This window comes from Gouania willdenowi, chromosome 7 (genome assembly GCF_900634775.1).
Source record: "Gouania willdenowi chromosome 7, fGouWil2.1, whole genome shotgun sequence".
Lineage (NCBI taxonomy): Eukaryota > Metazoa > Chordata > Actinopteri > Blenniiformes > Gobiesocidae > Gouania > Gouania willdenowi.
This window is the reverse complement of record NC_041050.1, coordinates 5,238,492-5,252,288: the sequence shown is the minus strand read 5'-3', so window position 1 is coordinate 5,252,288 and position 13,797 is coordinate 5,238,492. Positions and strand designations below refer to the sequence as shown.

General features: G+C 37.5%; 1 protein-coding gene across 6 annotated transcripts; it reads left to right on the top strand.

The window, feature by feature from the left end:
- Window positions 1–79: 79 nt before the first annotated feature.
- On the top strand, window positions 80–12,966 carry LOC114467433 (embryonic polyadenylate-binding protein-like). 6 transcript variants are annotated; one of them, XM_028453737.1, is made up of 18 exons: window positions 80–226; window positions 3,394–3,450; window positions 3,581–3,785; window positions 4,550–4,743; window positions 4,840–4,955; window positions 6,395–6,475; window positions 8,187–8,326; window positions 8,417–8,511; window positions 8,942–9,079; window positions 9,191–9,286; window positions 9,798–10,058; window positions 10,220–10,307; window positions 10,381–10,491; window positions 10,561–10,697; window positions 11,872–11,980; window positions 12,054–12,184; window positions 12,737–12,811; window positions 12,894–12,966. In XM_028453737.1, the coding sequence occupies exons 3-17, from the start codon at window positions 3,593–3,595 to the stop codon at window positions 12,797–12,799; spliced, it is 1,953 nt and encodes a 650-aa protein (XP_028309538.1). In that variant the 5' UTR covers window positions 80–226; window positions 3,394–3,450; window positions 3,581–3,592; the 3' UTR covers window positions 12,800–12,811; window positions 12,894–12,966. The 6 variants fall into 6 exon arrangements, with proteins under 6 accessions (XP_028309538.1, XP_028309540.1, XP_028309536.1 ...); XM_028453739.1 differs by having other exon boundaries at window positions 3,578–3,785; XM_028453735.1 differs by having other exon boundaries at window positions 3,394–3,465.
- The last annotated feature ends 831 nt before the right edge of the window (window positions 12,967–13,797 follow it).

Genomic DNA, 13,797 nt, shown 5'->3' with positions numbered 1-13,797 from the left:
ATGTCAAAAGGTGGAAGAAAAGAAAGTCAAGACTGTGGCAGCAGGATCCGTAATAAGAGAACTACATTTCCGCGCGGAAGGCGACATCCGTTGCTGTCTTGATTGAACTGGTGTGTCGCCAAAGGGGCGCGCAGGTGTTCGACTGCGTTAATTAAACGAGGAACATCGGTTGAGGGTAACGTGCACCGAGCGGCTCAAACTCTCATCTAACGGCCTCCATTTAACAGTGAGTGTTTCACCACACCTTGGCCTCAAATTAACCTCTTTACGTACTTTTACCTGCTCAAATACACGTTAATTAGTTAAATACTGGTAGCGGCTAGCGACGTTACCGAAACTGTGAAGTTTAACATGGTTAGTTCGTTACTTTAGCTTATTCACGTTAGCTTGACAAACGTTTTAGCGTCAGATTTTACACACACGAAGTCGTTGTCAATTTTCGGAATCAACGTTTTGTTTTGTTTTAACCAGAGAAATGGGCTAAAAAATGGTTTTAAGTATGTCAGTTTTTAGCTAAACTTTGTATTGAAGTATTTTACGCGAACTATTCATAGAAGTGCTATGGGTTTTAATGGCACTTTGTCATGAATGCATGTTTTATTAAAGTTTATTGTTACACTTTAAACTAGGGCTGCAGTAAATAATAATTTTAGTAATCAATTGTGTCCATTTTTCAACTGTTATTCTTTAATCCTAGATAAGTCACGTGTCTGCCGTTTTAACGCATATCTTATTGATCAGTTAAGATTAGTTAATTTATTTAACTGACCTTATTCCAAACCTTTTGAGCGCCTTTTATTGCTCAAAATAAATAAAAATACAATAATCTTGACAATATATTTATTATACACTACCTTTTTAATTGGCTTTCCTCAAAAAATGTCTAATAAGCAACATTGCCTAAAGAAACCAGTACATTATTTTTGTAAGTAATATTTCCATTTATTTCTATTTGAATCTTCTTATTCATGCAATTCGTTTTGTTTACATTTTTATTGTTTTTCCATATCAATACATAAAAGAGCTGCAGTAAGTAATCAATTCATCTAGCCAATTTTTGACTATTAATTGATTAATCATAGAGAAGTCACGTGTTTGCAGTTTTAATACGTTACTGATCAGTTAACATTTGTTATCTTACATAACTGACATTATTCCAAAACTCTTGAACTCTTTATTGCACAAAACAAATACAAGTATGTTAACAATATATTTCTACATTACCTTCTAAATTGGTTTTCCCCCCAAATAAAGGTCCAATAAGCAACATTGCTTAAACAAAACCACCATTTTACTAAACAGTGTATTTAGATCTAAACTTTGGTAAAACCAAACTTTTCCCAAAGTTCATCAATAAACAATGAAATTGTAAATTATTTTTTTTTTTTTTTAGCTGTAGTAATGTAATGCTTTGTTTTACTGAATATGTAACTGTTGGAGGCCAGGCCAACAATTACTAATTTAATAACAAATACAGCTTTCCTTAAACATTAAGCAACATTAACATTTTCATTTATTTCCTATTCATTTTTATTGTTTTCATATATAAACATATAAAACACATTTTGAAACATGTCTTGGCCTGGTTTATGAAAGTTTATTCATACACACTTAAAACAAGGGCCTAAATCAGGCTGTTTCGGGGCTGACTTACGCATATTCATGAGTGGGCGTGTCTATGGACGCTGACTACATGTCTTGCTTTTGCGAGGGAGATCAGTGACCACCATAGCAGTTTTCTTTTGCTATCCATACACTGTTATTGTTTTCAGCCAAAAAAACTGCACATTACAGTAAAACACATGGCTATTTATGCGGCTATTGTGACTGTGACTCTGTCTCAGTGCTTTAGGCTATGTGTTGATCACAGCAGCAGAGTCATTCAGCTGTTTCAAACACTCATCGCAGTGTTAAGCTGCTAAGTCACTTTCTTCTCCTCATCTCTATTAACTACAGGAAAGGTGCATTTAAGGTGATAATCATTTGTTTTGTTCAACCGCTGCATCGCATTTTCACAAACAGGTCAGATCAAGTCAAAGGTGATACTAGGCGATATAACGGATACTAAAAATGGAACTGCTCCCGATAATTTCTTGTGTTTATCACGATAACGATAAAAATCACGATAAATAAAAACTCTAAATAAATAAAAGATTTCACAACTTAGTGTAAAAAGGTTCCTTACAAACACAAATAAATCTGAATACATCAACACTAGACACATTTAAAAAGGCTACAATAACTGCTGACTCAAAGAGCTCATGAGCTGATATTTTATGAAATATATTTGTGCATGTGGATCACTATCAGTGTTATTGTATGTAATTCATTTATTTCCTCACTTGAAATAAAATTATTTTAAAAAAAAAAGCACATTTTAAGCACAAATAACTTCATTAGTGTTTTTACTGCTGATGAAATATAATGAAAAAATATTACGTTTCACAAATTGTTATGTTAATATTTATTTCACACAAAGTGTGACATGTTTAGCTTTTGTTTTTCCATACAAGTGTTAAATCTGACCATAAACAAATTGGTGGCTTTCTGTGGCTGTATGACAGTAAGACTTGTTCTTTTTACTTGGTCTATTCTTTATATGAAGTGGTTAGCATTAGCTCTTAGCCCAGTCGGTGTGTTAGCTTAGCATAGTTAGCTTTAGTGGAGTTTCCAGTTCATAATCGATGCTGCGGGTTAATCTGTCGCCGTGTTTATGGGAACTTTGGGTGGATCTGAGGGAGGAACTTGAATCGGTTCACTTTGTTGGATGGTTATCTGGTTTTAACCAAGTAGCGGTCCATGATGTATCACAGCATAGTAGCTTCTGGTAGCTGTGACGAACACACACACAGACGGCGGTGTGTGCGGTGGCGGTGCACACCGTGCAGAGCTTCCGTAAACAATGTTCTGCTCCAGAGAATAAGTTGTTGTCAACAAACTGGGTAGTTTTTGCCCGTGGAATGCATGTTTTGGGGGCATTCTTGGCTAAATTGAGGGACAAATGGACCGTGGCCCTCGCTAATTTCAGACATGGGAATTTATCGTTTATATCGAGGGATGACAGATTCTTACCGGTGAGAATGCTTTTGACGATAAATCATAAACGATAAAATATCGCACATTCCGACTGTTAGGTGACGTCAAGTAGCGGGGAAAATCCAAGTCTCCTGTTTGGAGCTGACTTTTTGCAAAATGTGGAAAAACGAGGGAGGAAACATAACCGTTTCAACTTTGGCCTATGAATGAGGCTACAGGGATGTATATCACCGTAGCAAAACCATTATAAAGTGATTTTTTTTTTTTTCATAATACTGCCCCTTTAAAAGACTTAAAATGAATGTTTATTTTTCCACAAATCTTGCCCTATGCTCCTTTTTTTTGTTGTTGTTGCAGATCGGATCGGGGCACCTGAAGCTTTCACTTCTCTCCTTTAAAGGGCCGAGTCCAGTGGTCAGAAAAAATTGAGTAAATCAACAAATATTTTGAAGACATGTACAGTTTTTTTAGACTTTTTTGTAGATGTAAAGAAAGCAAGGATTAACACATTCTCTAAGGTTTGTTTTTGTTGTCCTTTAAGCAGCTGTTACCCATAATGAATAGCGGCGGACCAACGTATCCCTTGGCTTCTTTGTATGCCGGAGACCTGCACCCCGATGTGACAGAGGCCATGCTTTACCAGAAGTTTTCTCCCGCTGGACCCATCATGTCCATCCGTGTGTGCCGTGATATCATCACACGCAGATCTCTTGGATATGCTTACATCAACTTTCAGCAGCCAGCTGATGGTACGAGGCTAAAATAACCAAAAGAAACCTCACCAATATTTCAATTTTATCAAAAACCTGAATGGAGTTGTCTATTTGAGAACATTAAGTGTCATTTATAGACATCATCAACCTTTGTTGGCTTTATGCAATAATAATAATGAATAAAAAAAAAAAGATGTACAAATATATATAAAAATTTTGACACCTGAACCACAAGAAAGATCATAAGTTGTACAAATAGTAAATAAATGGTAGCGGTAGATACCACAGTGAAAAATGTCTTAAATTGATCTAAACTTGTTAACATTTTTAATGCAGTATTAGGGCTTGGTGATATGGACAAAAATTCATATCTATCTATCAATAAGTCTGACCAAAACGACAATTCATGTTTAAATTTGATGATGAAAAATACCACACTGGCTAAAATAACATCACAGTGCTTTAAGATTGGTTAAAAAAAATAATAAATTCCTTGTGCGTGTATCACAAACATGGTTAACTAGCAGCCCCAAAAGTAAATGCAAAAAAATGGCAAATAAAACACAAATTAACAGAGAAATACACAAATACGCAATAAAATCTACAACAATGTACAAAAAAATGGAGAAATACATTAAAAGAGAAAAAATACACAAAGGAACAGTATAGTAGGTAAACCACTGTAGAGTTGTGCATTTTTGTGTATATGGTGTCATTAGCTGTTATCATTTGAAATGATTTGAAAACTTTTATACTCCAAACAAATGGAAGGTTTTTTTTGTTTGAAATAATTGTTTTAGCGGAGTGTGCTTTGGACACAATGAACTATGACCTCATCAAGGGCAGACCAATCCGCATCATGTGGTCTCAGCGGGATCCAGGACTTAGGAAGTCGGGTGTCGGTAACATCTTCATCAAAAACATGGACGAGTCCATTGACAACAAGGCGCTGTATGACACTTTCTCAGTTTTTGGCAATATTTTGTCCTGCAAGGTAAGTGATGCAATGCAACCTCACCTTTTTGTAATCAGATAAATGTTATTAGTGCATGAAGTGCTCTGTGATTGGCTAATCTTTGTGTGTTTACAGGTCGTTTGTGATGACAGAGGATCCAAAGGCTACGGTTTTGTTCACTTTGAGACGCAGGAGGCTGCGAACCATGCCATCAAATCCATGAATGGGATGCTGCTCAATGACAGGAAAGTGTGAGTGACCTCAGATGCTTTAGCTAATAAAGATTGTCAATCATTCATTAATTTTGAAATGCACTGAAGTCTAGCTTGGCTCAGACTAGGCACTGATTAGCCATAATTTAATGGCCATCTACAGAACACAATATTGTCTTTGTTTTTGCTGCTTATACAGCTCAGACCTTTTGAATCATGAGCTCTGAGAGCTTGCTGTGGCAGGAGTTTTTTGGTTTGTAAAGAATACCTGTAGTGAATTTTATTTGCAGGCTTTATCATAAGATCATATGTAATACTAGAGGTTTAGTTATTTTCATCAAGTACCCTTAAAAAGCAGCTAGGAAGAGCGAATACTGGATTGTTCGCGAGAGACAGTGTTTGCCATTTATGCCCTAAGTCAGTGTTTTTCAACGTTGGGGTCGTGACCCCATGTGTGGTCGCTTGCAATTTAAACAAGGTCATCTGAAATGACTTGAATTGACTAAAAAAATACTGATTAATATGATTCTTTTTCATATAGAATACAATGTCAAATAACTGTTAGATACGTACACTTTCAAATAAAATGTAAATAATAGAATGAAATGATAAAAATAAAATGATTATAAAGTATAAAACTATATCAAGTGATGCATCTTGTCACTTTGTTTACTAATACTGTCCTCTCTGTGTTTGTAACACAGCATAACAAACATGATCAAAAACTAGATCTAGAGAAAAAAATCGTCTGGCATTGCCAGAAATTTGTGATATAAAAGTTTCTTTTTTGGGTCACGACCCAAAAAAGGATGGGAACCACTGCCCTAAGTTGAAGACCGGTGTTGTGACAAAATCTGTCTTTAATAATAATACATCAATTTTCATATAGCCCTTTTTTGGACACTCAAAGTCGCTTTAAAGTATTATTCTCTAAACTACTGACGGAAGCAACACTGCCATAGTGCGCCATCGGTTCCCCCGACCACCACCAACACTCACTCTACATTCCTACCAGGCAATGTGGGTGAAATATCTTGCCTAAGGACACAATGACATTCACTAGAGTGACTGTTCCCACTGTGGCACCTGGAGTTCTCAGTGGTCTCCCATCCAACTACTAACCAGGCCCAGACCTGCTTAGCTAAGATCTAACGAGATCGGGCAATGACAGGCTGGTATGGCCACTTTACCCTAATGGAATTTAAGCTTTGTAGATGCTTTGAACCACTCAAGTAACCATTATATTATTATTTCTTCTTTGTCTTGCTTTTAAAATCACAAAATATTGATGGAAAATATTCACTGCCAAATATATTCTTCTTTTCTGACATAATAAAGTGTGTATCACATCAGTGTCTGAGTTATGGCTGACCAGTGCTTTAGTTGTGTAAACGTGAAATAAAAATGAATTTTCATGACTTATTTTGAAGACTTCCCAGATATTCTGCAGGTGATTTCTCTCTGTGTTTTTCGCTCAGTCAAATGCCGGGTAGAAAGTTGGAATCTGACAATGACAAGTCAAAGGCTCGAGTCCTCGAGGAGAATTGTCAAAACACTGTGTAGGTCAGCACTCTGATAGAATCTGTTTCCAGGTTTGTTGTTTCGCTGCATGTTGTGTATTTAGGGCAGAGATTTCCAGTTCTGGTCCTGGAGAGCTTCAGCAAATTTGAATCTTATTAAATGTTACCTAAAGAAAAAAGCCATTCCTCACATTTAAATGTATTAAAGTAAGAACACATGAAATAGCAACATGGGGGGCTCTCCAGGAGCAGAGTTGGAGAACACTGATTTTAAAGGGATACTCAACCCATAGATTATTCTCTGTAAGCTTTCCTTGTGCGAATGTGAGGTGATTTAGAAGCTGCAGATGCAATAAAATCACTTGAAACTCACACTTGTCGAGATCGACATGTTTGACAAATGGACGTAGTGATTATTTCAAGGGGGTATCGTGTTTTTTTTAGGCACTTAATGCCATTCTATAGCATACTCAAATAACTATGCTACCCAATTTTTTTGGGAAAATGCAGCAAATATTAAAAAAACTTATAAGAAATTTCCCTCTGAAGCACACGGTTCATGACGCTTCGATTTTGCTTCTGTCTCTAAGAAACTCCAAGCTTGTCTGACGTGCCCATGGACACTCCCCGTCAGTACTCATACAAACACGCATGGATGTGGTTTTTCTGTGCGCTGTATTTGGCTACTTTCTACATTTTTACATTGCTACAATACATTAGAATGATTATCAAAGTGAGGAATGCTAACGTACGGACGGAGATCTCTCTTCCCCGTCATTGACGCACACACCCGCTTACCCGTGCTGCGAAGGCGAAGCTACACCTAAAATGGCTGCCATCAGAGTTTTTAAAGATTACTCAAACATACATGAATGAGCCAAGGCAACTCTCTAGGCATGTTTTTAATGAGGGAATGACATTGTAACATGATATAAATCTTGAAGAAGTCGATTTTATATAATACCCCCCCTTTAAGGAAGTACTCCATTTATGTAACTCAAAGGCATCCGATGGTTGTCATGGTAGCGTAGACTTTCTGTTGTAAGGAGTCTTTCTTGTTCAGCTGAAGTCATGCGTTGATCTGTAGTAAGATGGATGATAGTGGCGTCCAAATGCTGCACCCACCTTCATTTTCAAAGCATCAAATCCTTCCCCATAATATTCTTGGTCTGAGAAATGTCAATGTCCAAGAAACTGGATGACTCGTAACGGTGCTAAAAGGTCAGATTAAAATATTTTTGCTGTAGACACTATATACGTGAAAATACAAATACTTGTCTGGCGGGAACATGAAATGTAAACGCTGATTTGCTAAAATATACAAAATTGCAACGCCCACATGTAAAGGGCTAATCCATGCTTTTAAGGCTCAAAGTTGACATAAATGACCTCAGTCATTTCTGGCTCGAATTAGTAACACAAAGTGTTTTTATTCAGCTGCAGAAGTGGATTCATGTGATGGGTTGTGTATCGCTTTATCTGTTTTTTAGGTCAGGGGTGCTTGTGCTGTCTTGCATATTTTAGTTTAGTCTCCCTGCTCCAACACCACTGAATGTAATGATTGCGTCGTCCAGCAGCTCTACAGAAAGCCTGATAATGAACTAACCTTTACAATCAGCTGTGCTCGACCAGGGGAGCATCTAAACCAGGACTGGGGTACCCCTGTTTTAGGACTATGCAATAAATGTGACTAATGTATATTATTTTCATTCTCTGAACTTTTATGGCGTTTGGATTCAACTGTTGGCAGTTTTGTTGGCCACTTTAAGTCACGGAAGGAAAGGGAGGTGGAGTTTGGCACCAAGGTCATGAAGTTCACGAATGTGTACGTCAAAAACTTTGGGGAAGATTACACTGATGACAAACTCAAGGAAATCTTCACTACCTTTGGTAGGAAAATAAACCTACTATTTACAATTGTTTTGTTTTTTGTTGTTCCATTGGATTTTCGGTGGCTTCAATGTGTGATTGTGTTCTTAGGAAAGATGCTCAGTGTGAGAGTGATGAAGGATGACAAAGGTCGCTCACGGGGATTTGGCTTTGTAAATTATTCCCATCACGAAGATGCTCAGAAGGTAAAATAACTATTTAACTGTAGTAGACAGCAGGGATGGGTGATATGGTCTTAATAATAGAGGTAATTTTAAATTATGGATTTTATTCCCCATCAAAAATACAAACTAGTTTTTAATCCTTGTAGAAGTGAAACCTGACATCAACACAAAATATTGTAGACACTGTTGATGTTTTTTAAATGCAGAGCTCAGGATCGTCTGCTGTATATTTTTTACTTCAATGTATTCCGTAATGATAATGAATCTTCAAACAGCAGGAGACAGCCACTGTGCATACAATTGTGTGTGAGAGAAATGCTTGATTATGATTAATAATTGCTAACACTGCTGTTTAAAGAAAAAAAAAAAGAACAAATTGGTTTGAAAATAAATCCCTCTTTGATGTGTTTAGTGAGTCTTTTCTTTTCACCTGATTCTACTTTTCTTTCAGGCGGTCGAAGAAATGAATGGCAAAGAGCTGAACGGGAAAATCCTGTACGTCGGCCGTGCTCAGAAGCGTTTAGAGCGTCAGGGAGAGCTGAAGCGCAAGTTTGACCAGATCAAACAGGACCGCATCCAGCGCTACCAGGTGCATTTCTGTAAAGGAGATGTTTTTTTATAGTGCTGTCTGTTAGAACCTCAGCATTGTCTTGAATTTGTCTCCTCTACCTTAAGTGACATGTTTGTGGTCTTTCTTCAGGGCGTGAATTTGTATGTGAAGAATTTGGATGACACCATTAATGATGAGAGACTGAGGAAAGAGTTTTCCCCTTATGGTACCATCACCAGTGCCAAGGTAATCTAAGAACACACCTGAGGAAGCTGAACCTTTTAATATGTCAGTATCATTACGGCTCTAAACAATGGCTCGTCTAAAGGTGTGAATGAAGCCTCTAATTTTCTGTGATCGAAAGAAAGGACAGAAATCACGGAATTAATTTCCTGAACAGAAATGGCATATGAGACAGAATATACCCTCACCTACTCGTTTTAAGACATTATCAAGCGTTTGCACTTTTCACTGTTAAACGGGGTCAAATGTGTTACAAGTTCCTGAGAAGTTAAACAGGCAGACACGTCAAGGATCTTGCTAGATTTAAGCAAATTTTTCTGTGCTTCACTTCTGAAGCATATTAAAATAAAATTATTTACATTATTCAACTTAATTAACTTGGTTTTTATACCTCGAGTATGTCAGTATTTACCTCAAATTAGACGCGGCTGATTAAAATAAAAGCAGAATTTAGACAAATTTAAACAAAAAAATCAATTCAATCTGTGCTCCCATCTGTGTATGTCCTCTTCAGGTGATGACCGACGGCTCCCAAAGCAAAGGCTTTGGCTTCGTCTGCTTCTCGTCTCCTGAGGAAGCGACTAAAGCTGTGACTGAGATGAACGGGAGAATTGTGGCGACCAAACCTCTGTACGTGGCGTTGGCTCAGAGGAGAGAGGAGCGTAAAGCAATCCTCACTAATAAGTACATGCAGAGACTGGCCTCCCTAAGAACCATGGCCACGCCCATCATCGACTCATACCACCAGTCAGGATACTACATGACCGTTCCCCAGGCAGGTTTGAACCCTGATTGATGAGGAAAGCATAAAAATCAATAATGTTAGTGTTGTTAAAAAAGGATAATTTTGCTCAAATTCTATTTAATTGTTTGTGGTTGAGAACTCTTCATAAAGAGATTTTGTACAGTTGTAGAGGTTTGTATTTATTTTTACAGCCTCCCGCTCGCTCGTACTATAACCACAGTCCTGTGAGCAACATGAGACCAGTCCCTCGCTGGACAGGACAACCTCCAAGGCCTCCGGGTAAGTGGTGCACTGGTTCTGTGTGCAACTTCACATAAACGTATTCACACTTCTTTAAACTATGTGCCTTCAGGTCACTACTCAACCCAGTGTGTCGGTTCCATTCCCCGACGTGGATCCATTACTACAATGCGACAGGCCTCCACCCAGGCTCCACGCATAGTCTCCTCCTCTCAGAAGACAAGTACGAGAAACAAACCAAGCGTTGCGATGTGTCGATGTCTGACACGTGTGTGTGTGTGTGTTGTGACAGACAACATTGGGACTCAGACTGGGGGTGGTCGCACTGACATGCCGGGTGTGCCCAGAGCCAATCAGTACAAGTTCTCTTCTGCAGTGAGGAACCCTCAGCAGATCATACCTGTGCCCTGTTCCATGACCCGACACCAGGTAGTGCAAACGCTGAAAACTGTTTAAAAACACTGCCATTGGTTCATTTTTAAAGACTTTTTTTTTGTCATACATAGAGTTTGCAGGTGGCAGGGGGGGTATTGCCCTATCACCCACCCCCCTATGGATTTGCAAGCTGTTGAATGTTTTCTGTTGCACTTTTTGATCATGTAAAACACATTGTGCTTCCTTGTGTAGGAAATGCGCTATACAAATAAATTTGCCTTGCCTAGTGGTCTAAAGTTTTTTTTTAGTTTTCCCAAATTCATTTGAAAAAATTTTTTTCTTAATAGAGGTCGACCCATTTGGGATTTTCAAAGGCCAATGCACTCATATGATATAAATGTATATATTAGAAATTAAATACACCAATAGAACTCTCTGGAGCACAGCCTGTTGTTGCCTGGCTCGCGGTGGCTCTGAGTACGCGGGGTCCTTTTATCAGTCAAGCGGTGGCTGCAGCTGCCCACACAATATCCTAATACTATTATGTCCTTATCTTATTAAGGGTATAATAGATAAGGATATTTGATCAGGCACTATTTTTATTATATCCTTATCCTATTATATTTGCTTTTATTTGTAAACCTATTGGCTTCTACCTCTCCCATGCACATGCTATTATTACTTTTTTTTTATTGTATATTCATACATCTGGATGTTTCTTTTTTCCTTTAATGGCTGCTCTAAAGTGCTAAATTAGTAAAAAAAAAAAAAAAAAAAAAAGTCCATATATTGGTCAACTTCTTAATTCTTAATATAATTTATATAAATAATAGTAATATAACTTGATTCTAATATCTTGCTGTTGATTTCATGTCAAAGATGTTAGTTCTACCTCAGGTGTGTAGTTAAGTTTTCAGTGAAATAATCCCAAACTAGAATTTAGGTTGGTTCTTCTGTTGCGCAATTCGTCTTCAAAATGTAAATGGTGAAGCGACACTACGCCCAGCAGTTCATGCATGGCACTGCAGCAAAGATGAAGCAAAAAGCATCAGCTGGCCTGATTTTAATCATTTTTGCAATGTTGTATATGTTACACGTGGTTGGCACGAATCTCGAGACGCTCTTTATATTTCTATTTTTTTTTTTGCCCCCGCCCACTCCACCTATGATGTTTGTGTTTTAAGATAAAAATAGTTGAAGGTTAATTTGTGGAGGTTTGTGTCCTCAGGTTATTCCTGCTCCTGTGATGGAGTCGTGCGTCCACATCCAAACCCCCGAAGCTCTCACTGCGTCTGTGCTGGCTGCAGCTCCACTCAAGGATCAGAAACAGATTCTTGGTGCGTCCTCTATTGTCTCATCAATGTTTAAATGTTTTTGTAGTGGTTGTAACCCTACTGACTGTAACTACAGGCGAGCGTTTGTACCCGAGGATTCATGCAATCCACCCAAACCTGGCTGGAAAAATCACTGGGATGCTGCTGGAGATCGACAACTCGGAACTGCTGCACATGCTGGAGACGCCTGAGTGTCTCCACTCAAAGGCACGTTAGCGTTAGCTGCAATTTATCTCTGAGTCGGTCAAAATTGTTTCATAGTTGAATCCAGGAGTAATGCTGTGGTTGAGCTTCCAAATTTCTGTTTCAAAATTTCCTCCATTTTGTTTTGGGATTTAATCGTTTCAGCGTTACGGACAGAAATGCACATTTGTTAATTTTTCACACTTTCTACACATTTAATCAACCGTTTTGTGTCTAAATGTTTTTTGTTCTGAAACATGTATGTGAGACGTTTCTGTGTCATGTTGTCGCCTGATTTTAAAGAGTCACGGGGGGTTGAATAATAGGGTTAGGTTTAGTTTTTCTTTCTCCAGTTGAATTTTATGTTTTAGAACTTGATTTTTTTGTGATTTTGGTAAATCAGAGGCTCTACTGAGGCTGACTATTAAACTGGTGATAACTTCTGTAGTAATCAGCATTGAGGATCAAAGCCTGTTGTTGTTCTAATGGCCTTGGACTAGTTCTAGCTTTGGCTAACATAGCCAGCACTCCCCATGTTACTATAACTAAATGTAAAACTCTTTTGTTTGCTGTCAGGTGGATGAGGCCATCGCTGTTTTACAGGCTCATCAAGCCAAGGAATGTTCTCCAAAAAAGTAACGAAGCTCTCAGGTTGGAAACGTCCTCCACTCATTACAGCAAACCCTGTTCTGGTTCCTTATAAGTGAATCTCAGTGATGTTGATCTGTTCCAGATGTCCACGTCTTTAAGAAGAAAGCACAAAAAATGGGGAAAATGAGAGAAAATATATATATATATCTGCGTGGATTCAACTGTTAAAATATCTTTAGATTAAAGCTGTTTAGTTGTTGCAGTTCCTTTGTTAAAAAAATAAAGTTTCCAGTTAAAGCATTAAACATGTCTCCTGTTTTTATACAATGATAAAGTTTGGTACTCAATATTCACCAATTAAAAGCAATATTTGATCTTTTGTTTTCAATCAAGATAAAAAAAAAAAACCAGTAAGATAATTAAAAAAAGAGATGGCTACTTTTTTTATTTTACTGTATTTTTTATTTAGAACATGGTTGCACCAAAGGATGGAGGAAAAAATGTGGTTATTTTCCTGCTCACCAGGTGGGGGCACTGTTAAGTTTTTTTTGTACCATATCAGCGTACATTTGTAAAACAATTAAATAGGGGCAAACTGTTGTTCTATTGCGCTGCAGAACCTGCTCAGATTCAAACTATACATTGAGAAAATGTGTATGAAAACAAGTCTTACAGAAAATCTTCATTTAAAAAGTTGGAATGAAATATTTTAAAACAGAGATACTTGTATAATAACACGGAATTATATGGTTACAATAAAAAATTAACTCAATTTGTGTATTGCACATATTTCAAAAATTTAAATTCAGCCTGTCACAGCAACAAATCCAACCTTGATGGACAAAGGACAAAATACAGGAAACATTCAGTCTATAGAGTTAAAATATAAGTCTTTGTTATTCAATAAAAAAAAATATCTATATGTTTCCAATTTTTTTGAATTATTTGCACTTCAGAACTTGCTCAGATTAAAAATATATATGGAGCATGTGTACGAGCCAAAGCACCAATAAGTCTTATTGCAAATCAATTAAAAGTTGGAATAA

What these genes read in the sequence shown, in the direction of transcription:
- LOC114467433 (XM_028453737.1), top strand. Translation starts at nt 3,593, where the DNA reads ATGAATAGCGGCGGACCAACGTATCCCTTGGCTTCTTTGTATGCCGGA. An exon ending in GAGAATTGTCAAAACACTGT is followed by an intron (nt 6,476 to 8,186) that starts GTAGGTCAGCAC and finishes AACTGTTGGCAG; the next exon opens with TTTTGTTGGCCACTTTAAGT. An exon ending in ACCGCATCCAGCGCTACCAG is followed by an intron (nt 9,080 to 9,190) that starts GTGCATTTCTGT and finishes GTCTTTCTTCAG; the next exon opens with GGCGTGAATTTGTATGTGAA.